This window comes from Aphelocoma coerulescens, chromosome 2 (genome assembly GCF_041296385.1).
Source record: "Aphelocoma coerulescens isolate FSJ_1873_10779 chromosome 2, UR_Acoe_1.0, whole genome shotgun sequence".
Classification (NCBI taxonomy): Eukaryota; Metazoa; Chordata; class Aves; order Passeriformes; family Corvidae; genus Aphelocoma; species Aphelocoma coerulescens.
In genome coordinates, this window is record NC_091015.1 from 78,482,922 (window position 1) to 78,510,512 (window position 27,591).

The window sequence follows — 27,591 nt, forward strand, 5'->3', positions numbered from 1 at the left end:
AATTCCCATTGCAAAAAGGGCAAGGAGTTTTTGTGATAGGAAGCCAAATGCTGTTCAGCTGGTGCTGGGAGTGAGGCTCTGCAATGTTTGTGTGTAAGCTGGACAGTGAAGGGTCAGAAAATCTCAAGGGCCAGATGTCTGATGCTTTAGAGATTTGAATTCTTACTTTTTGGTCAGCTGAGACCTCTTACAGCAGATTCTGCTACGGATGCTCTGGGGAAGCCTCTATACTGTGTGGAGGCAAAGGCTGGCCCAAGGCTATAAGGAGCCTGGTGAATTCAGCTAAGAGGATCTCAGCTATTACAGGATCAGTTTCAAGTACAAGTGCTTGAACTAGCACTGTGTCTGTTTCTAATCTGCTGAGTCTTTCATCAGATAACAGACCAAGAATCTTGGTGGCAGGAATTTGGGTTTTAGTCATGCTTTTGCTGTGTGATTGCAGTGAAACAGAGCTGAGCAAGTGGACTCTTGTGTGAATGCTGCTGCTGAATGGAGTTTTGTTAGCTTCTCCTTTGGGTATGGCTCTTCTGATCTCTCATGGTAATCATGGGGGGGAGAGAGATGAATCTGAAGAGCTGCTGACATGAGGAGAAAAAAAAGTTCTTGTATCTGTATAGTGATACTATTTTATTATTTATGTGGACCTAAAATGCAGCAATGATAGTGTCTTGGATGAATTGTTTCCAAAACAGCATAATGTGAACCCTGATTTGGGGAGTGGCGGTCAAAGCTGTGACGAACACCTTGGCCTTTCTTCTTTTCTCTTCTTTTTTCCCCTCTCCAAACCAGGGTATAATAGAAATGGGCTGAGATTGCAGTGTATTACATGTGTTCTATCCCATCTTGTATGCTTGCTGGTTCACGTTCAGCTGCGGTAAGCCTCCCTGTTGAGCGGGTCTCAGACTTGCTCGCCTTTGCTGGGATAGCAGGTGAGAGTTTTGCTGCACAAGAAGAAAACAAGAGACTCTCCTTTGCTGCTAGCTCTTGGCTGGTCTGAGGTGTTGGTCATCTGTGCACCAGGGATTCTTTGGCTGCTCAGGAATTTGTTTGAGCTGCAGAATATGGGTGTGTAGGATGGAGGCCATATGTCAGAGCTCCTGGGTGGCCAGATGTGAGGCACAGCTGCCCTAGCTGTACATGCTGAACCTCACCGACATGAGGCATGCAGCCCAATGCTGGTCACCAGCTTTTGTAAACTTGTGCTCAGCTCCAGGAGCCTCCTGTGTCTCTGATTCCTGCCCATACCTTTCCAAATCATAACTCAACCCTACTCCAGGGCAGGATCACAAACAGGTCTCTACACTCTCCAGCCCAAGATTCTAATCCCATGTGCTGCCCTATGCATGGTTATCTATTTACCCATCAGCTATGCCAGCTACAAAGGCTCCTGGAATGTGATGGTTTGGGGAGGTGCTGCACTTGGAATATAATTTGTGTTACTTCTCCTGGGCTTCAAAGCAAGGAACAGTTTGTCCTCTGTGAATATAAAACGTAAACATGACTGATACTTCCTAATTAAAGTGTGCTCTTTGAACTTGTTTCCCTCATCATCCCCTTCCCCCTGCCCCCTTAAACTTTGGAGAGATCCTAGAATCATGACAAAAAAAGAGAAAAACCAGTCTTTCATTATGAATTTATTGAGAAGCAAGAAGAGCACATAGCCTAGGTATAGAATGATTCACACATCACTTAAAAGACATTATGGAACAAAAAATTCCAGGTAGACTCCAAAAGACTAGGGTGATATGAAGCCAGTGACAGGGCATCGATCACTGGAAAAAAGGCATGCTCATCCTATTTGCTTTTGTTCTGTGGTTATAACAAAAGCTGTGCTAGTGGAATCTCCAGATAGGCTCCAGAGAAGATTTAAGATGTTGAGTTCTGTAACTGCATAATATGTGATATATAGGAAAGTCATCTTTTAGCCTGTGTTAGAAATGGATACCTCCATAACTTACTGCAAAAAAGTGTTTAGGCTCTCGCCTGTTCTGCCTCATGCTATTTTCATCCCAAGATGAGAGTGTTGGTGTTGGATACTTTCTTCTTACAGCTGTATATATTAGAAGGAAAAAGTAGGCTACAGTGTGTGTTTAGAGATAAAATTACCACTAGAGGATCTAGTAACTTCTTGAAAATAGCAAATTATAAAGAGGAACACCATCAGAATCACCATGCGAGGATTATTTTCTTCAGAATCATTGTAGCATGCAAACAGCCTACTTGGCTTGAATAGCTTTGGTAGTCTGTAGCTTTCATGAAATTGGTTTGCTGCTAATAATAGTCTAAATAATTTTTCACAGTAAAATCTGCACAAGCGACAGTGACGTGATCTTGATTAGTCAGCTTTGCTGAAAGAGTGTAATCTCCCTGTATGAGACAAATGCAAAGCAAGAGATTAGTCCATCAGTAGTATATAACTGCTTAAGTTTCTAACTCCTCTTTCTGGAAGCAGAATAATGCTTTCCCCATCAAGTTCCTCCAAAACCTTTCTGGTCCAAATGTTTCAGAGGTGGTAAAGGCTCTCTCAAAATGGCTCTCTCCAGACACTGGGGGAAGCTCTGGTCAGGGGAGGTGACAAGGCCTATTTAACAGATTTGGAAGAAGAGGTGAACTAGATTTTATTCACTGTATATTACTGGCACTGCAGTAATTATTTCTGGGGTTTTTTTTTCTGGAGCATGAAGGGGAACAAAATGTGGGGTAGGAGAGGTTGGCAGCAGTGACCTCCTGGCTTTGAACCACAGAATGCTCTTGCCCTGTTTAGAGCCCTTCTGGTTGTGGAGCAGGAGGCATGGCTAGAATGAGTCAGGTTTCTTGGCATTTGCCTTTTACAATGGGATTTCTAAAACAATATCTGGCCTGTATCCTCGCAGAGAGGCTCAAGTTAGGAGTGAAATCTAAACTTAGAGAGAGGCCCAATGGCAGCATGCTCTTGAGAATAGAGGCTGCTTGTAATTCCTGTGTGGACTGTGCAAACATTCCTCATGCTTCTCGAATGAGGTTGTCCTTTGCAATGAGCAGAAGATGATGGCTGTTTGGAATAATTCCTTTTTGTCAGAGTGGGGGGATGATGATGTTATTTTCCTGACTGATTAATTAACAAAAGAGGCTTCCTATTCCCTTTCTCACAAGTGCATTAACTCTCCAAAAGCTTACAGTTTAATTCAAAATAAGGAACTTCATAATAACTAATTTCCATTGCTTATTAGTGATTAGATTTCTTTTTTCTCCTTCAGAATAAATTTTTTGCTTGTGGTGAAAAATTGTTATTAAAAGAGTCTTGAAGTTCCTGGCTCCAGAAACTAGCTGAAAATTCAGTTAATTTGCCCAGAACTGGAGTTTTACTGATCTGCCTGCATGTTTCTAGGGCTTCTTCATTTAAAGACCTATTCTTCAGTTTCTCTTGAGGCTTTACTACATAAGGATGTTAGTAAAGCTGCTCCTGGAGCAGGAGGCTGATTGATGTGAGCTCAGGCACTCCTGTGTGAGACATCAAAAGACAATGCTCAACATGTCATCTCTAGGTATAGCCTTTAGGGAAGCAGGCTGGCTAGGGTGGGATAACAGCCTGCATAAAGGGGGTCCAGCTCCCTGTGTGAAAGCCTTGGGAAAATGAAGGTTGTGGTTGGTGCTATCACCAAGGGAAGATTGAGACATATGAGATTGGTAGTGCTTACAGAAGCTTGATCCTCCCTGAAGCCAGCTATCCTCGTTATCACCTCTGCAGGTCTTAGCAAGCCCGGTTCTTTGGGACTCATGTCTTTGTTCTGTATCCCTGTTCTGATCCTGTCTTCTCTTCCTGCCTGGAGCAATCCAGTGCTGAGCAGACCCCAGACCACATCTTTGAGCCTCTGACATATGTTTTGTGTCTGCTGCTGAAGAACTGAGAGCTCATGCTGTGCCTCTCTGAGTAAATCTTAGGAGTATTTGACTGACCACCTGAACTCTATGCTTTTGCAGTGATGGCTGTGATCCTTTCTTTGCCACATTCTCAACAAGATGCCTTGATAATCAAAGACCTTGCCTTCTTCCCTTCAATCCAATCTCTTCACTGTATGTCTCTAAAAACTCCTTTGTTACGTACTGACCAAATATATCTTCATGCTGTGCCTGGTTAAGAGACTGGTGCATTCAGCATTTGAGATCTTTGTTTGCAGTGTGATTCAGCTGAGCTTCTAGGAGACTTAGCTGTGTGTGGAGAAGGCTGCCAGTAAAAAGCATCTGTAATGGATGACCAGGAAATTCAGAGCAGTACCTAGAGTACTGCCTGTTTTCTCACCTTCCTAAGAAATTATTTTCTTATTTTAAGGCTCCATAAATCCAGAGAAAGTGTTCTTGGCCTAATAACTTGTACCTTCAGTTGCCACCTAGAAGACCTCGGTCTCTCTGCCTGACACCATGTATGTGCTGTGGAACACAGTCAATTGCAATAGCTATCTAAATTGCCTTTATAGCCAGAGAGGATGCCTGAGAGGATTTGGAGCCTCTCCAAATTGTTCAGTTCACTAAGGACTAAGCAAAATTGCAGCCTTGGTCTCTTGGGAGTCCTCTGGAACTGCTTCTTTTCTTGCTATTTTAAGAGTAAGAGAGGGAGAGCCTACTAAAGAACTCTATGGCTGTCTGACTTAATGCTGGTACAGGAGATCAGCTACCCTGAAAAAAACCTTTTGTCTCTGGACAGTAGTGCCTCTGCAACTCTTTATAAGCAAAGCCACTTAATTTCATATTGAAAAGGATTATTCATATAAAACACCATCAGATCCAGTGTGCCAGCTGGGGAAGCCTGGAATGTGCTGGTGTGATTGCTGGTAGTCCTCTGACCATACCTCATCTGGAAAGCCCTTCTGCTTGGGAACACAGCTGTGACCAACTTACCTGAGGGATTTCTTTGATTCCCAGTGTGACTGGTCCCTCATAGTAGAAGTGTTCTGAAAGCAACAGTGGTGATGGATGGTTAGACATGCAGCACATGAAGGAAAGAGGCAGCTGATCATAGAGGCTTTTTTTGTAATGGCATTTCAAAGCCTCTGGTGACAAGTGTTATGGAGCTGCAAAATGCTCCATATGCAGTCTTGCAACAGCCCTCTTGAGGGAAATATCAGAAGGTATACAGCCTTATGGGGAAAGCAAGGCAGAGCTTGGTCTCAAGGAGCATCTGCAACCCATCTAAATGGAAAAGGGGGGGCATGTCTTTGCACAGCCAGGTGGGTGTTCCTATGTTGTCATGCATCCTGCAAATGAAAGGGGACGAGGGGGACTGCCAGGCTCAAGTTCTTTAGCAGGAACTATTAAACACCTGCAGCTGCAGTAGTTGAACTGTAATGTTTTGGTAACTTTTAGAAAAACCAATCTGAGCTGAGTGTTTGTGTAGGTGTGGACTTCTAACTACTTGCTGAACATGACTTTAAAGTAAAAAGAACATGTCTGTCTCTCTGCTGAGGGAGCATTCATCAAGAAGTTACATGAGGTATTAAAGTCATCACAAGTTGTGTTAGTGACTGGAACAGAGCCTGGGAGTTCCACCTTCCAATCCCCATCTCCCTAATCGTGCGAGGCATGCCTGCTCTTGGCTGTTGAAGAAAGGGCAACTTTGGCATTAATGGAGAGAATTAGCAAGCTGTTCTGCAGTTCCTCCTACTTTTTCATAGCTTATTGGGCCAAACTGTGCAGACTTGACTGAAAATAAAACTTGTAGATGTTTCAGTATTTCAGAATTTCTTGCACAACTTGCCCCACACAAGTAATGAAAAAGTCTAAGAACTGTTTAAGGATTCTCTTTTGTAGGTGTCATGAAATATTCTTTACTTTGACAGTGACAGAGGAGTAAGTGTTTCATCATGTTTATATGAGTATGTGCTGGCATTTTGATGCTTGTCACTTCTAGAGAGTTGTTTTAGTCTAGTCTCACTGTTGGTTTAAACCGCTTCTTGTGAAAGGTTGGATAAAAGCATCTTTAGGTTGTACAGTCCATCTCTCCATGCATGGACTTGGAAAACAGTCCACAAAAGTTCTTCCCACACATGATATTAAATGTAGTCTTGTAACAAAATTATATGAAAGAATCATGACAATAAGATAAACTAGGAAAAGGAGAAACCTGAGATATCACCAATGCTCTACACCTTTGCATTAATGAGAAGTTTGTTTAATGTAAAGCCCTGGTGATCCTGGGAGGTGGAGAAGATGCAAAACAACTCAGTGTTGCCCTAAAAAACCAGAATAAGTGCATCTTGGCTTGTTAATTTCAAACTGATCAACTGTGCTACAGAAATTCTACTGTACTGATTCCCCTCTGCATCCCTGGCTAATTCATGTGGACACCAAGAAGTCTTGTTGTTTTCAGAGAGCAGTCATCATCGCCACTTGCTTCTGTGCACGAAGCAAGAGCTCAGGAGTCTGACACATCTCCACTGCAGGGAGCAGTGACTCAAAAATTTTAAAAATACAGTACAGCCCACCTCTCAGTTCACAGCTTTAATAGTCTAAATGGAGTTAAAGGCACTGCAGGCTGCATAACTAAGGTGATGTGTGACTCCCCTGGGACTTGAGCTCTGCATGTCGATATGAGCTAAGGCATATTGGGTCCCCCTCAGGGTGGTGTGGACAATGCAGTGGTGGAGCTCATGCTTTGTGTGTCCTTTTGTTCGGTAGAGAGCCTCGTAGGACTACCTTTTCTTCAGTCAACTCACAGCCTAGCAGATCTTGAATGACAGCAGAGGAGAGTGAAGAGGAAACTGGGCTGTGAACAATCACCCTGCCCCAAAGTCCTTCTGCACAGGGACATGGAAGCTTCTCTTGGATCATGTGGCTTGTAAGGATCTCATCTAGCCTCTCAGAAAGCCATTCAGAATCTAAAAACATAGATGCAGCATTCAGGCTCTGCAAAGCCTGTATTTTAAAATGAAGTAGGTGTCATCAGGCCATAAATTTGCTTCTGAAATGATGGCAATGCTAATCTCTCATCTAGTGTAGGTAGAAGCTATTTTTCCCCACAAACATCACTGTGATAAAGTAACTAGATGAATGCAGTCTCAGGGCTCTGCCTCAGCCCACTCTGAGAAGTTTTCCTTGATTGCTCTGATGTGTTGTAGCTATGCTTTTGCTCAGTTATCAAAGAAATCACTGTCATGGGCTGTATTATTTTCCAAGGAGCCTTCAACAGCAGAGCAGCAGGTGCTGCATGTCCAGTTTGAGGTCCACATTTACTGCGTTATGCTTCAACTTTACCCTTATTTAGCTCTTTCTAACCATGGGTCTTGAAGTGGTTTACAGCTGAGTCATATGGAGCTACTGGAGAGATTCCAGTGGAAGGCCACTGATATGATTAAGGAACTAGAACATCTCTCCAATGAGGAGAGGCTGAAGGAGCTGGGACTGTTCAGCCTAGAGAATAAAAACATTAGGGGACAGTACATCAATATGTAAATACCTGAAGTGGAATTGTAAAGAGGATGGAGCCAGGCTCTTCCCACTGGTGCCTAGTAGCAGGGCAAGGAGGCAGTGGGCACAAACTGAAACACAGGAGGTTTTTCCTGAACATCAGGAAAGACTTTTTTCACTGTGAGGGTGACTGAGCACTGGCAGAGGTTGCCCAGAGAGGTTGTAGAGCATCCATCCTTGGATATATCTAAATACCGTGGTCCTGGGCAACTGGCTGTCAGGTGGCCCTGCTTGAAGTAGATGGAACTGGATTAAGTGATCTTCAAGTGTCCTTTCCAACCTCAACAATTCTGTGGTTCTGTAACCAGTCCTTTGGAAAACTCCTGCGACCTTCCTGGCTTCAATGGGGAGGGGGAAACTATGCTGCTTTGAAAGTATGTCCTTATAGGAAAGCAAGGGCAGCCTTCATTTTCAGCTAGTTGAGACCTGTCAGGAAATACTATGGATTCATAAATCTGCTGAATTTTATAATTCATGTTCACTTTGGACCATGGAAGCCTTCTCAATGGATCAGGCTTTTCAAAGACCATTCAGTTTTCCAGTTGCATGAGGATTTCTGCTATAATTCCAGAAGTGTAAACATCCTCCAAGGCTTGAAGGACTGCAGTTTATTACAGCATCCTTCATACACATTTTTTCTCCATGTATTCATACATTTTTACATTCCTCCATTGAAAGAGGATGAACACATTGCTGCAGTAAGTGTAGCTGTCACAAACACTGAGCCTATCTCATTGAAAGAATTCTGTGGTCTTCCTAGAGAAAAGCCCAAATGTGGTTGCAAAAAATGCTCACACATTTGGAAGAGCATAAACCATGAGTGCATTTTTCCAATTAAATATTCCCCTTTTTCTTTTTTGGTCTGCTGGTAATTTATGGTACTTGTCAAGCATGCTGTCATCAGTGATATGCTTTCAGCCCTTTTTCTTATAGATTTACCTGAAGGCGATTTCTATAGAGCAGCCTAGAAAATATTTCTAATGCACCACTGAATCAGGGTGATACTACTGTATTTTTTGTAGCAGCTTTTCACTGTTGTTTTTACCAAAAGTAACTTAGTCCTTTTCATTGCTAGTGAGAGGGCCTTTAGTAGCCTTCAGACTCCAGTCTGAAGCAGAGTTTTCAAATGTGTAAGAACTTCCTGAGGATTACTTCAAATTACTAGTTATCATTTATCATGAAGATGCCTCTCCTTCCTGACTAAACACCTATAATGAAATTCTCACTCCTCTTTCTCAAATCTTCCTTTCACTGAAAATCTTTATGCGTTCTCACACTCTTGTACTATATAAAGGCCCTGTACATCTGCACCCACCTCTTCCTTTTTCTATGTTTTAAATATTTTTAGAACTTCAATGCTCTGTGTTGGAGTTCTTCTAGGACACGATCTTGCACCCATGCAACTGACACAGCTTCTGTGGGTGCTGTGGATGTAGGAATGATGTGAATAACTGCCAGCTATAGATGTATAGTTGAGTGGGAAAAACGTATATAAATACATAGCCAGGTGAGAAACATTTGCTCTTTTTACTGGTGAGGGAAAGGTGAGATGAAGGGGCTAAGCAAGATGGCATTGTGTGTCAGCCCAAAGACCTAGCTTTGTGGTATAGCTGCTTTCTCAGAAACAGCTACCTATATTCTCAGTGTGATAGCCAGTTTTTTAATTCATGTTATGTTCTCTACTTTTATTCACAAATACTGTTTTAGAAAATTGCTCACTGTAGCACCTACTGGAAGGGACAATAATGTAAAGAATGGAGGTTTGAAGAAAGGTGGGGGTTTTTCTATGGTTTGGGAGGGTGCACAAGGAATTGTGCAAGTGCTCTGACGGTGCCTCTGTTAGTCGAGCCTGAAATAAAACTTGCAGAGGACATGGCTATCTTTTTGTCAGGTAGCTTTGTTTAAGCCTGCAAGTTGTGGTTGGCACATTGCTTAACATTACCCTGGTAGGTCTTCTACTCTGATTTTAGTGATTGCATTGGGAAATCTGTTAAACCTTATGTAACTGTTTTCTTTGGAGGAAATGGGGAATAACCAGCACTTTCTACTGAAAAAGAGGAAGGCCTGAGTTCATGTTATGCCACAAAGAATTTAGCAATCTTGTTGTTATTGTTCCTAAACAGACAATGGCCAATTTCCTTGCAAACTTTGAGATAACAACTTCACAACAGACATATAGCTCAAAGAAAGATCTTGGAATCCCATTTATGAGTCTGAGTGAGCAGTGCCAGATATGACCTTTGCTTAACAAAAATAGTAAATATTATGTGATTATGATGAACATGAAACCTCCAGCTATATTAAGTCTTTCCAGCACAGAGAGTATTTCCAGTCATGAAAAAACTGTAGCATTATAGAAGAGCAAATATAAATAAAGAAAAAAAGAAAAATTTTCTCAAACAACTAAGACTTTGCCACATCTGGCTCTTATAAGTCTCTTTTTCTTGTCATTTCTGCTGTGCTTTTCCTCATCAGTGAGTGGATCAACAAAATCTGTAGAAGGATGATGTTTTGTCTAATTTTGGGAGAGGGAGGAGCAGGCAATTTTTGGCCTCCTTGTGAAAGGCAAGCAAATTCTGTGTGAAAGTATATTTAAACTCAGATCAGGTCTGGCCAGATGTTGGAAACGTTGCCCATACAGCAGGGAAAAAGAAGGTTTCCATGAAAAGCTTCAGTTGAAAGGGCTCTCTGCTCTCCTGTGTCTTAGTAGCCTGTATACTTGGCCATTCACATGTTGTCCTTCCTGCATAGGCATTAGATCAGATTTACAGCTGTGCTAATGTGGTAAATTTTGCCTGAACTGCCTTAAATTGGTCTTCAGCTCAATTCTGCATCCTAAAACATGGGTTAGATTCAACTGTCAACTAATTAAGAAATACCACATTTTCAGTCTGAACCTGTCTGAGAAAGTTCACTTCTTCCCCACTGTGACTTAATTACTACATAAAACCAGCTGCTGAATGAGAGTGTGTATTAAAAAGTGCATGGCAGAGGTCTTTGCACTAAAGTAGGGATGCTTCTAAATGAAGATATATAGTATTATTTAAACAACCAACTATGTGTTTATATCATAATGTACTTCAATTAGTGGAAACAATCACCTGTCATCTTAAGATTAAGAGACTTGGAAACCCCAGGAGGTTTTGGCTTTGTAGCTTAATGTGTGAGTAGCAGCTTTTGCTCAGCTCAGGATTGACTCTACTTCTCCTTAATGTATTCACTAAAGGATGTTATTTAGTACTTCATCAGAATAAGATAGTTTTTCAGTAGGTCTGTGGGTGGGTTTTTTCCTCTTGTAATTCAATACACAATTGAAGAAACTTCTGAATTTAATTTTTTTGTGTATCTGGCTTACAGGATTTACATAATTGGTTGCTCATGCAGCATTTCTCTATTATTCTTTGTGATAGTTTTGTGCAGTGTGAAATGTCTTAGTGATTTTCCAGGGGCTGTCTTAGCAGTAGTGCTGTGCATGGTCTTTAAACTCATAGCTCTTGCACATGAATTATGGCAGTGTTATCAGCTTGAAGATGCAAGTGAATGGAAGGAAAGCCGAGCTTCTGTAACTAGCTGATGCTCTAACAACTCAAACTTCTCTGTGGCTCTACAGTTTTTTTACAAAATCAGCCTGAAGAGATGATAGTGATGTAAGAGGGATTTAAAAATTACTGGATATATGGCTACTGCAGTCCAGAAGCATGACCATAGCTCTCCCAGACATGGCACAGCTTACTCGGCACTGCCTGGCCTGGGTTGTGGCAGAAGGGGCCTTGAGGTGCCCAGGCTCACCTGGGCCCAAAGATGCCTGCTTTCTGGGGGCAGCTAATAGTGCTCTAAACCAACTAGAGCAAGTCTTCACCAGCTGGCAGTGTGACTGGTATGAGCTGAATTCATCTGACTGCTGCACAGGCACAAGTTGAACAGAAACAAGATGCAAACCATAAATGGTAGCAAATACTATCTTGTTCCAAATATCCTTATTCAAGCATATTTCCTCATAGTCATTAAAGAATTGCCCTTAAGGACAGGAAGTGTGACTTGCTTAATAGTGAAGAATATGTTCAGAACGTGTTTGTTTGCTCAGCCATTTCTTTTACAGAACTAGCCTTTATTTTTTCTCATACTTCTTGCTCACATGACAACCACGTGCCTCTAAATAGGGCTTATGAACCTCTCTGCTGTTGGAGGAGGGTCACATAACCACAGTTATTTTTAATGGACTTGAAATCCCATGTGCATGCAATATTCTGTGATTAAAAGTAAAGAAAACAAACAGGTTGGGGGGCAAAGCAGGCCCTTAAATTAAAATGTCTCTGTCCTACTGTGTTCCTGTCACCCATTAACATGCTGGTGAAGTAAACAGAACATTACGATGTATTGGTGCAGTCAGCAGCACAGCGGGTGCATCCTGCTTGGAGTATTCAGTAGCCATCAAACACTCTGAGTGCAACCTAAATTACCTCCTTTCTTCATTCCACAGAAAATAAGCTTAGGGTGACCTGGCTCACAAAGTGTCTCTGAGTAGGTTAAGACGGTCTTTCCATTTATGATCATGTCCAGCTTGACATAGAGTTCCTTGATGCTGTGGCCTACACACAAAGCAGAAAAGAGAGCTCAAAGAATGTGCAAGGGTAAACAGTTTATTGCTTTATTTTAAAAAAAGATTCTATTTTTTCCTCCCAGCTGTTTGAGCCATTAGATGTTTTGTCTTCATTGAGGACTCCTGATACATAGAAATCTGTTCTTCAGGAACAGGTCTTTAGGCTTTTCAAGGTATATGACAGGGGACATAATAGCAGTTATCTTGATTGCTAAATAAACTATGCCCATGACCATTTTCTGACTCTGAGGTCAAATGATACAGCAAATCTCATGTCCTTACATCTAAACCTTTCTTGTGTTCTTAGAGGAGGGATCATATCCAATGGGGCCCTGGGAGCAACCAGTAACTGCTGCTTGGGAAAACAGTAGCTGGTCTGAGCCAGACGTGTGCCAGGGACCAGCACAGCAGCTTGGCAGTGGTAGGAGGTTGCCTGCTTGTGCCTGGCTTGCTAACACAGGCAGAGCCAGAGAGGCTACTGGATTTAGATGGAGGTCCTGTACTCTGACTCATGGGAAAAGTATTTGCAAATGGCTGTAATGTAATTTTTGCAGGCTTGTTTACCTTTGCAGCCACCTGAAAACTGATGCTCCCTGGACAAATTGACAGCATATATCACAGGAAGGAAGACCTTTTGCATGTAAGGAAGCATTCCCAGGTGTTAAAAGACACTTGACACACAAACTTATTTTCAGCACCAAGAGTGTACAGCAGCACTTTCATATTTATGCTCTGGTAGTAGAGGATCTAGGTGAGCTTGGGGACAACAGGTTTGCAAGAGGTGGCTTTCCTGTGAAAGAATCATAAAGCAAGCTATGACTAATAACTTGCTAATTGTGCACCCAGTTTTTACCTTTTATTGCTGATCAGTCAAGTGCTGAAAGGTATAATTTCAGCTAGTGCAGGTGGCAAACTGATTGCCTGACTGTTGCCTCAGGCCAGCACTTTCCCAGCACACTTCTCAGTATGCCCAGGAGGGACAGAGGGGTGTCCCCACGTTGCTCTGTGGGAGTCCATTCAGTCCCCTACCTGCAAGGGTCACAGCCTTGGCACTTTGGTGAGCACTGCTTGTGCTGACACAAGAGTGTGGGTGCTGGAGCTGTCTCATTCAACGAGACTCTCCGCAGGAGACTTAGCTATGAAGATGATAAGCTCTAGAGCAGCCCCCCCTTGGCTCTCCATGTGTACAAATGAAGAGCAGAATGGGGGCTGAGGGCTGATATGACCTGTTTAGGGTGACACATGAAGTCTGAGGCCAAGCTGATAACAGAACTGACACTTTAGTAACCCTGCACACATTCTAAAATTTGTAAGAAATGAAGCCCATTCATATTTTACAGGAGATTGTCACCCTTGCTTACTTCTTAATACCAGCACTCACACATGAATTAACTGTGTACGGTGTGAGAAAATAGCAATTCACTTACTTAGGACTGCTGCAGCTCTGATGTTAAAGGTGTGGGTTGTGATATCAGAACAATGGTCAATGCTGATAGCAAAATCTTGCTGGGGATCTGTTTCAAGACACAAAGCAGTGGGTTACAAGTTTTATCTTCAATGAGATACTGACTGTACAGGAAAAAACAATAAAATACAGAAGTGTTATAAAAAACAAATTACACATTCCTTAAAAGTTCTCCAAGAAGTGCTCAAAGCTCCCATACCCTGTTTTCAATAGCTACTTCTATCCTTCCTGCCTCCTCGGTCTGAAGCACACTCAGATAATAAACCTCTGTGAGGCTAGAATCTACTCTGTAGAAAAACGAAGCAAGTTCAAAGAAATGAACCAAGCTCTGCAGAGTGGTGGGTAGTCAATACTTATTCAATGGTGAAGTCTCAGCACAATAGCTCTTCCCAGACTCTGCACATTGCCATACCTTCCTCAGCACTGATGACCAATTGGTCATGAAGATGTTTTTTAATTATTTTGTATCACAAGATGGCTTGGTGAAGCTGATTGGGAGACTGAATTCTGGAGTGGGATGGAAAGTCCAAAACTGAAAATTGTGTTAAATGAGATGCTGCCGTACTTTTTGCTGAGTCCATCATCCTGTGATATTTCTAAGCCAGAAAATATTCTACATTTCTCCTTTTCTGGGAGACTTCAGCAGAGCTGTGGGACTAAAGGGAGCCCTTTGACTTACAATTGCCATTGATGTGATTCTTTACAGTTTCTACAGTATCCTTTTCTCTGCAAAAACTCTAAAACTCTTGTAAAAACATAATTGTTTTCCTACCACTTCCACCTTCTTCGTTGCTAGACTCATGAGACTTGATGCTGTGCCTGAAGGCTTGCTGACGTGTCACTTTCTGGTGACAGGCAGCAGCAACCACTGACAGCTCAGCTGCCACAACCAATAGAATGTGCAAGCGTTTTCCAAAGCTGTGGCAGGAGGGGAAAGATTTGGCCAGTTTGGAAAAATACCTTGAGCCTCAAACCTTGCTCTAGGCATAGTTTTGTCCCTCATTATGGCTTTCCACAGCCAGCTTGTACATCCAACATTGTTCTTTGTGGAAAAAAATAGAAGCATCTGTGGCATGCGCAGAAGCAGCCATAGGCTCCTTGGTTTACACAGATCTGGTAGTGACAAATGTAGGCTTGGGAACGGAGTTCTGTTTCTAAGTTATTGTTGCCTGAGCTAATCTTCTTACTGAGTTGAAAATAACAGGTTGGGAGAATTTTCCTTTGGTGCTGTGGTGAAACTTGAGTCACGAGCGTCCTCTGTGAGGCTGAGCCAGCATCCCTATAGTCTCACTCTGTTTTTGCAGCAGTGCCCCACAGCTGGAGCAGCTGGCAAACAGCAGCCTGTGTGACCAAAACCTGATTGCTTAGAGGGGATCACAGAAGGAATGAAAGTGTTGAGAGGACCTGGAGGGCTTTAACTAAGCCAGGCTCTGTGAACCCACAGATTACCAATGTGGTCTAAAGGAGTCCCCGAGCCCTAAATTCTGGTAAATGAAAATAACTGTTCAAAGGAGGGAGATAAAAGACACTAGTATTTCCCACAGCTCTGTGTCCCTGTGCTGGATTTTTTCCTCCACACCACTAAAGCAGTCTCTGCAGTTGCATAATCTGCTTGGGACAAAAAAGTTAGTGCCTGGAGTTGTTTATCAAGTGTGACCAGAGTCAGAGGGTTGTCTTTCCTCCTTTTTCTTATTCCTGTCAGTTCCAACTTTGTTTTTGCAGCTTCAGAAGCTGTTGGAATCAGTTAGGAGAGCAGTTTCCTGCTACAGCTGGAAAGCATGTCAAACTTCTCTTTTCTCTAGGACTGTTACTCCTGCTTCCCCTCTGGTTTCTACCATCTCTCAGGGCTTGGTTTCCGCTTGCCTCTGGACTTCTGCAAGAGCCCCTCTTGCTTCGGTGTTGTGTGTGGTGCGATGATAAGGTTCAGGAAGCAGCTGCTCAGATTCAGAGCAGTTTGGGCATCGATGCCTACAAATAGGGCTGGTTGTCAAATTACTAAAATTGTTAGTTCTGCAATTTCCAGAGGGAATTATGGTCAAACACAGCACTGGAACATATATGATGCTGTTCTCTTTTCAAAGATACTAGGCTGTACTTGAATGAACAAATTAAATCATGGTGTTAGGACTAGAAATTGAGCTTTTAGTTTAAAATTTCTCATCAGTAACTGAGTGCAAAGGCTATGTTCATGAAACCAAGCTTTCTGGAAAGCCCGGGCTTCTTATTTTAGTTTGGATGTCTGTTTATTTCTATGGGTTGAGCTCCTTTGACAGATGACACATTTCATAGTGCATCGTAGCCGTGGATGTCTTTTACTGTACTGCTAGTGATGCAGCATAGGATCCTGACGTATTCAGGAGGTGTTGTCTGGTCCTCAGAGGAGAGTGTGGAAGCACTCATATGAGAAACTCCAGCAAATCTGTGAATTGGAGCACTTGGATTTTGTGTTGTTACTCTGTTGCTGAGAAATGTAAAATTTTCCACCGCCAAAAGGACCCCCAATTCACTTTCTGACCATCCCTGTGGAAATTCCTGCTCAGACTTTGCAATCCAACTTTGCAATCTTAGATACTGGGGCATATATGGGGGCCTCCTGCTGAAATCAATTGAGAGGATGGCTGTGTTGCTAAAGCTATGGTGCCAGGGAGTCTGGATTTCTCTCCATGTAGGGAGAAAGGTTGCTACTATAATGAAATTAGTGAAAATAGTGGGGTTTAGCCACTTGACAAGTGAAGAAGCCTGTAGATTCACCTGGGCTTTATATGCACTAAAGGATTGTGCCATACCCTTCTTTCCTTAAATTGTGGGGAGTCCCTCCTGTAGCAATGGCAACTCAAGGCACTTGCCATTTTTGTTTTTCATCTCAGATACACAACTGTGAGTCACTGTGTGTCTCCTATGGAGGTTTAATACTTATTCTTCCTTGTTTGCCTCAATCTGAAGTGAGCTGGTTAGACTGAAAAAAATTCATGTTATGTCTTTCACATGTGCAGAGCAATAACATTTACTGTTAGATCTCTAAAATACGTGGGGCTGCCCTTCAGACTTCCACTTCTCTGCAACATTTCATGGTGCACAGTACTGTATGTTCCCAGACTTCCCTCCACCTACTCCCTTCAATCTGCTCCGTCTTCCATAATTAAAGCTAGAAACTCTTTAACTGGTTGCAGAATTTTGCTTTTCCAGTTCAGCTTTGATATATCACCAACACTCATAATGTTGTTGGAAATTTTGCAAACACATTGAGGTGTATCAGTTAAAATCTGCTTACTGAGGGGGAAAAGGGCATTTTTTGTGTATCTAATGAGAAGGACTTGGGCTGCAACATACAGCTAGCATGAAAGGTGTCTGGAAGCAGGATTTTGACTCAAGTTTCTCTCTAGGCAGTTCTAAATCTTTCAGGCAACTGCTCTGGGAAAGGGGAAAGTCTTTGGCTTTTGTAAACAATCAGTGCACTCCAAGATCTTTCAGATCTTTCTATTTGAACTGTGGCTGATGCTGAGCTCCCAACTGTATCTAGCACTGAAGACTGGCTTCTGTAGTACAATCCTGCTTTGTGAGAGGTGAATTTGGGAGGTACCTGGCCTCTTGCCACTGATCACCCCTTACATGGTTTAGTGTCAGATGAGCCCATGCATCCCACTGCCCATTTCACCCTTTCCCAAGTACTTTGGTGGAGATTTGTTGCTATATTGACCTGGGATGTGTTTTTCCATGTGCACTGGAGCCACAGTGCAAGATTTCATCCTGACTTACTATTTCAAGGTGCTCACACTGATGGGTTTGGCTGGGTTTTTATTAGAAGACTGAGCAGGTGTGTGTAGTACAGCCTAGAAGCTCAGATGAGTTCCTGAACTTTTCTTTCTAGAGTTTTTTTCCCCTGCTTTTGTTCTTGGCAGAAGGTTCATAGGTAAATTAGCTCAGACGTATTTACAGCAGTGTAGCCTCAGTGACGAGGACAACAGATGGGAACTCCCTTTTGTGCCCTGGTTACTGCAGCTGTGGGGCCAGTGGCTCCTGCCCCTGCTGAACGTGGGTGTGCACAAAGGCACAGGGCTGCAAGCTGGGGCTGTCCTTACAGCCTCCTGGGAGGGGATCTCCAGAGCACAGGATGAAGCGGACAGCTGAGAATGAAAATGTGCTAACCCACTGTGGCTATGTCCCTCAGAGCCTGAGCTGCTAGATGACTAACTGGGCATTACAGAAACTGCATGGACAGATGGGAAGCACCTGTTCTAGGAATTTTGCTGTGCTGGTGTTCAACAGCCTCTGTCTTTTATTCTTCTCTCTCCCTTCCCCCATCTTTTTAACTATCCTCTACTGGCTTCACTCTCATCTGGCTCTGCTCTAAAATCATGTTGTTTCCATATGAGCATGAAAATCAGTGGTATGAGTGAATAGCAGCAGCAAGCAGAGGAGCTTTGCTTGTGAAAGTCCACATCTGTAAGCTTTGGAGTGATAAGAGGACCTTCCAAACTGGTAAGCTTTGGGTGTTTCAAAATAATACTTTTAGGAGCAGATAAGCCACAGAATTGAATGAAATGGCATAACTGCAGTTGGCCAGGGTCATATAAGGACAAGCTGGTGCTAGAGGAGATGGAAATTAGCACAAGGAAGAAACATTTAGCAATTACCCAATACTCCTCACCTTCAAAGCTCTTAATAAAATTAAATCATTAGTCTTTACAACATTCAAGGTGATGAAAGGAGAGGGAAAGAATGAGGAACTGTTTGGGATTTCAGGCTTTATGTATTCGTTCAACAACTTCCCTTTAATGTCTATTTAAATAAATTAACCTGAATGCTCAAGGTTATATTTGACAGTGGAATCTACTTACATGGTACTGAGGAAGAAGCATCAGGTGAATTAGCAGCTCTCTGGTTATGCATCTACATTTCCCTGAGCACCTTCAGTTTAATAAACTTCCCTTTGGGCCTGTCTTCAGTGCATGCCACTGCCACATCCAGACGTGTCTGGGAGGGGCAGAGTGACCCTCAGTTCAGAGGGCAGCAGAATAAATTGTGAGACTCACACTGCTGTGTCTACTTTATCATGAGAATATTCCATCCCAAGACATTTACCTTAGCCATGACCAGCTCCAGGCTTTTGCCTAGTTCAGACAGTCACTGTATGTTTTATCACCTGAACTTTTCTGGCTTGCTTAGGCAACACAGAGGAGAAGGAATAGGGAAGATTAGAATTCATGTATCCTTAATGTCCTGGGGTTACAGACTGTTTGAGTTTCCCTTTGCAAACAGTGCTATCAGCTTGTGGTCTCTGAGGTTGCTTAAACCCAAACCTCCAAAGCTTTTGGAGATGTCTAATGGAGTGAATAACTCTGCATCCTTTCTGATAAAACTTACATGGCTGTAGAGGGAAGCCTGAAGATTTGGTTTCAGTATAATCTATAAGCTAAAATAGCCCAGGACGCTAGTAAAAGAAACTTAAAATGTGACTTTAAAATAGTGTTTATGAAAGTTAAATAATTTCCAGTCCTCTCTCAAGAATACTGAACCCTAGTAATGCATAGAGCAGTTATATATTTCTTGGTTAGATTAAGGCACAGGAGTTACTGGCTGGTGCTTATGGCCTTAGTTTTGGAGCAAGGTGATTTCAGTGTCTTACAAAACTAGTTTAAATAAAAGACAAAGATTTTGTCTCTTGTTACTTCAAATAAAATTCGTTGCTGAGTATAACTGATGTCCAAATGTGCAAATATTCAGAAACAGTAACTCAGAAAGCTTCTCCAAATGTCAGGTGGAGAAGGGAGGAAGAGATTTGCTGGCACCTGAGTGATATGGTGAGGTGGAGGGAAGCCCCTGTAAAGACAGAAGGTGTGAGGGGCCCTATGCAGCTGCAGGTCTGTGTTTGGGGATGGGGGTGTCATTAGCATGCAGAAAGCAGCCTTGTCAAAGACATGCCCTGACTCTCCCTGCCTTTGCCTGCCTGAACCACCTTTCCTGACAGCAGGCTTGTTAGAGGTGTTGGCCGAGGCTTGACGGGAGGCTGTGTCTGAAGGTTCTTGGAGCCTTTCCTTGCTTTAGCCAGAGGTGGTATTTGGAAAGGGGGGTTTCTGTGCTTCGTGTGGTATGACAAACCTTTATCCAAGCCTATTTAAGAGGACAAAACTGAAAGATGCAGGCTTTGAGAGATAGCACATATAGATCTGTACTTGATAATCCTGATTTGTCCTAGTTAGCTTAAGAAAGAAAGGCAGACAGGGCAGGCTTCAACTACAGCAGTGTAACAAGAAAATACTGCATTAATTTGGGCCCAGCAGGGACTGTATTAGAGAGAGAAAGTCTTTGTTCTTCTGTTGGTAAGAAAACACCATGCACGGCATGAATAAGATGCTTACAGTAACTGCTTGTATTCCTAATCAGAGCTGTCTCTTCCCTCTTCAATGTGTTGTTTTTTTTTAAAAATCATTTTTTCATACTGCCCTACTTGAGACTGAGATCTCTGGACATCAGTGCTTGCCAGAATGACTGGGGATTCACAACAGACTTTCAGACTTTTGTCAGAAATGGAACCAAATCTTGCTGTAAACTGTCCTGCTGTCAGACACATGCCATGCTCTGGGATAGCAGCTATACCGCTGATTATACAGAACAGTAATCAGCAGCATATAAATGGGCTAAATGTTCCCATTTTCCCAGGATGGGTTTAAATCCACCACAGGAGAATGGCAGTAAGCTGCAGTTGGAATGGCATGCTCTCTCTGCTGAAGAAACTATCTGGGTTCCCACCTGCCTGATCACTGCTGGATCATTTGACAGGAACCATCCATCTTCAGGTGGAGAGGAAACTGAAGCATTGAATTAATTTGTGGTAGTTTTCAAAATGCTAGCTTTTGGCAACTAGAAGCTCTCCTGAGTCTAAAAGCAGCATCTGGAACAGATCAAAGGGTTTTGATTTGGTACGTGGTGAATCTGTAAAGGGCATTTGGACGTCTTGTCCCTCATGGCCACAGTTTCTCCTTAGTTTTAGGTTGCTTCCTTAAAGTTGGTACAGTGGCACCAACACACAATAATGCTGAAGTAGTTTTTTAATTTTTGTGGTGTTAATTTTTCTTAGAATACTTTGGATATTTTTCCCAATGGATATTAAATTGCTGTGAGCACCTGATCTCCTGCCTCTATTTTCTTTGCTAGGCTCCAGAGGTACTTTGAGGCCTTGATGACGGCTCTAGATGAGATGATGTGGCAATGTCAAGAAAGTGTAGCAATGTTTTATTGCTTAGAGGCTTACAGAGAAAGCTTTGCATAGGAACACTTATTATCAGCTGTGGTTTGTTCTCCCTCCTGACTTCATGCACTTGATGTGCCTTTTGATAATTTCTGCTTTGTGTAATACAGGAGCTAATCTCAAATTTTTATCAAATTGTTAAAATGGCTGTGACTCACCTGATTAGTATATTAGAGTGCTCCCTCCATAGACTCAGATTCAGTGTCCAACAGCAAATGACAGTATTGCCTTGCCCACAGTATTTCTTTACTAATGTAATATGCCATTTTTAGGTATGTCTCTCCTAGATGTTTTCAAAGGGGAGAACATATTTTTATATGGCTTGCGCTCTGAATTGTTCCCACTCATCCTTACATTTACCTTAGTGACTCAGTGGCTACAGTGACCACAGATGTGGCAAAAGTCAGTAGGTGAAAAACATGCCAATGAGTTTAGAATTATTAGCTGGAGATAGGCAGGAGAGGCTGTCACACATAAACAACCATCTTTTGCAGTCCATGGTGCAGGACCTTAATTGATTTGGTGAAGAGTTTGGCACTGTGAGGAAACCACTGAGAACTAAATTAGATGGGAAAATTTAAAGCCTGGTGGGAGAAGTTCAGCTGAGGTTAATTCTCTCCACTACTAGTCTCACTGAAAGCATTAATATTGATTTTACTGAAAGATTTAAAGTCTAGGTACCGAAAATAATGTTTTTGCCAGAGCACCTTGGAGGTATGAAACTGTCTCCTGCTCCTCTTTGCCATTTATATTTTAAAACTTACTAAGTACTCTTCGCCCCTGAAAGAAGGGTAAAATGATGTTCAGAACTACCTCAAGAGTTCACATAGCGAAAGAAAGTTTAAATCCTCTAATGAGATGTGGAAAATGAAATAGATGAGATAGTTTTAATTTATGGAGGAACCAAAATTTTAAAAGAAGATTTTTCATGTGCACTAATAATAATGCTACCTTGATTCTGATGATAGTTTCAGTTTTTTAGGATCTGGTGCCAGAAATATACATGTACACATCTGGTCTTCCCCTTGGAATAAGTAACTTATACCAGATGAGTACAACAGCAAAGCTATGACAGTGAGAGGGCTTGGACAGAGTAAGCAAACAAAAAAGTTGTTTTCAAGTGGAATTCTTAAATTCTTTGATTGTTTGCCCATTAGCAATCTATGCAACAAAAGATCAGAGAGGAGTTAGTGTCGTGTGGCTTTAAATAATTTAGAAGCAGAAGCAATTGCTGGAGCCCGTTTGAGGGAAATAAATAAGTAAGTCCAAGAGAAGCATCTGGCTCAATCTGTCTGCCAAAAACCCAAAGAGTAATGGAAAAAGAACCTCTTTTTACCGAGAAGAAGAATCTTTGCCCTGAAGAGGCATGAGTGAGAATTTTTTTGCAGACCTCTCTTTCCCAGCTGAAGCTATCAGATTACTTATATCATTCTAGTAAAGAATATAAGCGTGTGGTCAGGGAGGGAAAAGGACTAGTTACAGTAGTTGACATGCAGAAGAGAAAGTGATATGCTGTAAAATTAGTGCTGCAGTGATGCCAATTTAACAGTACTGTTTACAAGCTGGTATTGCTGATTGAGCAGGGCTACATGTTACAGGTATATTTTTAAAAAAGGAACAAGTGGAATTTAAGAAAAATAGTATCTTTGATCTCTCAGTATGTAGGAGAAGGTATAGGAGTGTGTGAGGGGGACCCTAGTAAACCTGAAACAATTCAGAAAGGACAGACAAATCATCAGGAAATTGTGGGCTAGTTAGTCTGTCTCCACTTGTTTTATTTTAAGCACTGAAAAGTTCCCTCAATACAGAGTTTAACAGGAGCATGTCTTCACTGCACTGTGTGACCAGAGCAGGTTCTACACCCTGTTGAGTTCAAGGGGCCATTGTAACAGAGATCCAAATCTGAGCTCACACATTTAAAGAAAAGCCATACAAATGAGAGTTTCTCTATCTATAAATGCAATCTACTGCAAGTGTGTACTGAAGTGGGCAGTGCTGCCCTCTCCTACTGTACCACTGGAGGCCAGGAAAAAGGTTTATAGAAATTACACTGCTTCAAATGTGACGCAGAACTATGCAAGCATACATGGAGATCATTGGACATAAGTTCAGCCTGACTTTCCTCTGTTTTGGAAGAGGCATTGTCACGTAAAAATAATTCTCTAGATGACCAGATTGCCTTGGTTCTTTGTCTAGCAGAAGACATGAATTAAAGCAAATGGTTACCCATATCCCTATATATGTTTTATTATTTTAAAAATTTGTAGATATACAGATATAAAACTTATAAAGGGTGCAGCCAATTTCATATTTAGGTTCTGGAGGTTGAAATGCATACTGATTATTTGCTCCTTCCCCTGAGACTTTAATGGCTATTAACCTTGCTTCAGAGAGAAAAGAGAAGAAAAAGCAAACAAGATCTGGTATTAATTGGGAAAATGTGTTTGTCTATGATATTTAAAAATCTCATGTGGTCTGAACAGTGTTTTATAAAGCCTTGGGAGTATTTCTGAAGATGTCATCTTTGAATACTACTACTTTGACCCTTCCGAAGATCTCCCTGAAATTCCCTGTTATTTACTCCAGTGCACAGAAAACAAAATCCTTAATGGTTGATGGTGTCCATACCCTTTATTAGAACCTTCTGGCTTATCAGACTTCTTTTCTGCAGTGTAAAGAAACCTACAGTTTCAGGGAGTGGGCAGCTCTGAAATCTCCCAGGTCCCAAACTAAACACAGAACTTAAATAATCACCAAGCATACTGGTCTGCATTTGCTGGTCGAAACAAAAGCAGGCATTCTGAAGCACTGAAGTGTTGGTGCAGACCCACCTAACATTTCAAGAAAGAGCTGTAAAAATAATTAGAAAATACTTTTTACGTGTCTGCAGGAGCAATCACCCGCTTTCCCCTATGAAGGGGGTGCCATTTGAACACTACATAGTAAGAATGTTTTCATGGCTAATTAAGACAATTAGGCTTTACATGAATGATCTAGAAGCAGATGCTGGTAGATGTGTTTAGGAGTTATGTTCTGTAGTCTCTGACTACTTTGCACTTCCAAGTGGATGCCTATTACTCAAATAACACTGGAATCTGCCCAGGGCACTTTGATACCATTGCCTACCTGCTCTTCCCTTCCCAGACAATTGCCTTTTAAAATGTAGCTGGAAAGATCAAAAGTGTTATTACAGTGAAATTAAAAGGGACAGAAATTGGCCATTTGTGTAGCAGGTTCTTTTCATGTCTGTGCATAGACTTGCCAATTATGGTTCTCTTTTCTCAGTCAGAGATGTTAACCTGTGCTGCTTTTATCTTGGGATCTCTGCCCAGGTTTCTAAAGTGATTTGTGGTCATTTGAGATCTTCCTTCATATTTGTTACTTGTTCCTGGGAGAAAGAGTGCCCCAATAGGAAATGTCTTGCTATTTATAGACTGTCTCGGTGTTATGTCTCCTGCGGTTACATAGAGGAGGCAGCACACTCTCTATTTACTTTACTTTTAGACCACCTGTCTCTCAGCTTGATTTTCTTACCATGGACTTGCTGCTGAGAGCTTTTGTCTGACTTCTTTTAGATGACTTTTTTATAGTTGCATTATACTGATCACTAGGGTCTTGTCTAGCCCTTTCTTTTGGCTTGGAGTCCTGGTTACAGAACATTTAGTCTGATGTGGCTGGGTGGGAATGGGGATGCTTTCTATAGGATCCAGAGCATGGGCTGAGGCTGGGGGCCTGATGCATGCCTGTATCTTATGTGCTATAGGAGCAGGGTGCAGCTAGAACAATTGCTTGTGACCGGCAATTGCGACTTACTCCTGGGTACAGGAGATTGCTACACTTTCTCTGTCTGTCTTCAGTTATCCACCTAAACTTCTCTGTTGCATTAATCACAGTTATATTAGCCCATATTTTTGACTTTAGTTAGATTTTTACTGCATTATAGGAGAGGATCTGAAAAAGCAAAAATGGGTACTTGGCTCCTTTTTAAATGCTCAGACTGAATTCTAATAATTTGTTGAAAGAGGACATTCAGGTCCAGAAACAAGTTGTGAAGTACTCGGTTAAAATTCTCTCAACCTCCTTATATTTTACTTGATTCAATCCTAATTCCCTGATAACATCCTAGCGTCTATAGTAACAACATTAGAGGTGAAATCCTCCCCCTCTTGAAACCAACAGGCACTCCGTTACCCAAGATTTTGTGCTTGTTACCTTACTGTGGCTCCTGTTATCCCCAAAATGGGTTATCTGATATCTTCAGTGCAGCAAGAAATACCAAAGGGATTGCTGAGACTGGAGGGGGATGTATGGGGCAATATTCCTCTGAAATAGCTAAAGAGGATAGGCAGTTGCCTAATATCAACTCTACGTTTGCTGACATTATAAATTTGTCATGAGAAGGTTTGTTGGGAAAGGGTCTTGTAAAACACTAACAAGTCTGCGTCCTCCTGGGTGAGAACAATTGGCAGGACACAGATGAAAAATGGAGTTATGTTCTGCCCGTCTAGTTATGGTTTACGGTGAAATGAAGTAGGGACAAAGCTCCCCCTCTCCTGAAAGAGTGATCAGTACCTTGGGCATCTTTGTGAGCTCGCCAGTGAGCTCAGTAAGGACAGTGTCTCCTCAGAAGCAGATGTAGACTAGTGTACTTGGATTTATCCTCCTCATCTACAGATGATTTGGCTCGACCCCAAACACCTTCTGTTCTTCTCCTTTATGCAAACTGCCAGATTATGAGCTGCATCAGCAGTAATGCCGATGGTGTATCCTGGGCTGATGCTGCACATGTGGTAGCTTCTACTGATGGTTGTGAGTTGCCTCACCTTTAATCTGACAGAGCAGTATGGCAGCAAGGAACCTGACTTCAAACAAGGAATCTTGTTTAATTCTTGCATTGTTTCCACATCTGTGTAATCTTTTCATCTCACATAGCTGCGCTCAGGAGAACAGAAGACCATTCTAACTGGTGGGACCTGACCTCTATGATCTCTGGCTCGTGCTTCTCAAGCTGTGAATTCCCCCTGAATGAATATACCTCTCATCTTCCTGTTCATGGCAAACCAAAAGAAGTGACAGAAACAAATGACTCTAAACAAATGCATATTGTTAGCTAGGCCAGTGATGTGCACAGTAAGAAGCATCATTTAACTGGCACATGCCAGCAGACAAATTCATCATACTCTGAATTGATGCAAACTGTAGCCTGTGCCTCTGTGTCAAGGCATCTCATGCTGACCGAGACCTGTTGAGGGAGCAGAATTCACTCATGCAATAAATTGTTACTAAAATTAAGATAATACCAAAGTTTGTATTCTATATCTAATAAATATTTTCTTAATGTGTTATACCCATTTATAGAATGTGAAGTCTGACTTTAGTCCCCTGGGATCAGGCCAGTAAAGAATAGCATTACAAATATTTATTTACTTCTCTTGTCCCTCACTGGCTTTATTTTAATGGGTGTGCAAAAACGCATGAAAGCTACAGGCGAGGAAAAGCCCCCGGGAAAACCCTTTGTAACTGGATGAATTGGAAAAACAAACTCTAGGGTGCTCATTTACCATGAATCGCTTTTCAAATCACGTGCGGAAAATGAATGAGGCGTCTGTGAATCCAATTCCCTTTGTCCCAGTTGTAAAGCAGATCAACACAATAGGAGAGGCATACGGCCAGCAAAGCAAGAGGTGAAAAGCAGGCACCATTGAGTGAATTCATTTTCAGTCAATTCCAGTGTCGCTTGCTCCTTTTCTTCTCTACAGATTTAAAGAACAAACAAAACCCTGTGATCCCTGGGAAATGCCTCTGGTAAGGGCTGCGGCTGGAGTCTCGCTAAGCACAGAGGCAATGGCAGAGAACATGAGTCCTTCCCACTGTCACACTGCGTCCCTTGTCACTCCAAGTGGGAGGAAAGAAAGCACATCACCACAGCCTCATCGCACATTAGGAAAGCAGAAGATCAGTGCATTGAAGAGCCTGTTTCATCCCGGGGTAAAAAAGTTAAAGACCTAGGGTCTTCCTATTTTTTTTTTTTACCTAAATTCAAGATAAAAATCTTAGTCGTCTCTTTCATTCTAAATTGGTTTTTTTTCACAGCGGTTTATTATTCTGAATTAAGTTACATTATATCCTCTTTATTATCTTATAAATACAGTGAGATTTGTGAGTGTGTGAACCAAAACCAGCTATACTTGAAAGACGAAAAATATTTTTAGATGTGAAACCCAGGGCAGGTTTTGGACTGTAACCCTTCCGTTCATTGCCTGACTTATAAGCATCAGTCACTGCATAAGAACAACTCTGTTGAGCAGCTAAAAGGAAAATGGAAATGTAAAAAAATCTCACCACAGCTTTTGTAATAGATTTCCAAGTTGTCCTCTTTGCAGACTGTGTGTGTAGGCCATTCTGTGCTGGCATTGATGTAAAGCAGGACTAAGATGAGAAGAAGAGCATTTGATGTCTTCATGGTGGTGGTGGTAGTTTGCAGGATCACTTCTGTCTCTTGCTAACACTCTGGAGGGAGGTGTTTCTTCCTTTCTCCAGGGGACACGGGAGTTAGAACATTCGTGCCTGCAAAAGGGTTAAGTGAGCAAGTGCAGCCACAGCTTCCCATAATGTGGTATAAACAAGAGGCTAATCAGAATTGGAGGGTGTTATTTCCGTGTACTTAGACTTCTGCTTTCTGCTTGGTGTTAAACTAATGACAAATGAGCTAATCACACCTACTCACTGCCCGGCATACTCCTGCCTCGATGCCTGCTGGAACAATGCAGCAATGTGTTTATTTCTCCTCTTGCTGCCAGTTTCTTCTCTTGAAGTCAAAGCATTTGGGACAAGACT

The 27,591-nt window shown here is 42.1% G+C and overlaps 1 protein-coding gene and 1 long non-coding RNA gene across 2 annotated transcripts in view; one reads left to right on the forward strand and one right to left on the reverse strand.

Moving 5' to 3' along the window:
• LOC138106859 (uncharacterized) overlaps positions 1-27,591 on the forward strand; it is a 64,264-nt gene that overhangs the window by 13,535 nt on the left and 23,138 nt on the right. The window contains exon 2 of the long non-coding RNA XR_011149157.1: positions 26,514-26,742. This is a non-coding gene — a long non-coding RNA (uncharacterized lncRNA). The remainder of the gene's footprint in view (positions 1-26,513; positions 26,743-27,591) is intronic.
• LY86 (lymphocyte antigen 86) lies at positions 1,620-27,369 on the reverse strand. The gene is made up of 5 exons (XM_069008167.1): positions 27,097-27,369; positions 13,468-13,554; positions 11,901-12,029; positions 4,876-4,928; positions 1,620-2,367 (listed from the first exon to the last, which is right to left on the reverse strand). Exons 1-5 carry the CDS (start codon positions 27,215-27,217, stop codon positions 2,272-2,274), a joined length of 486 nt encoding a protein of 161 aa, XP_068864268.1. The 5' UTR covers positions 27,218-27,369; the 3' UTR covers positions 1,620-2,271.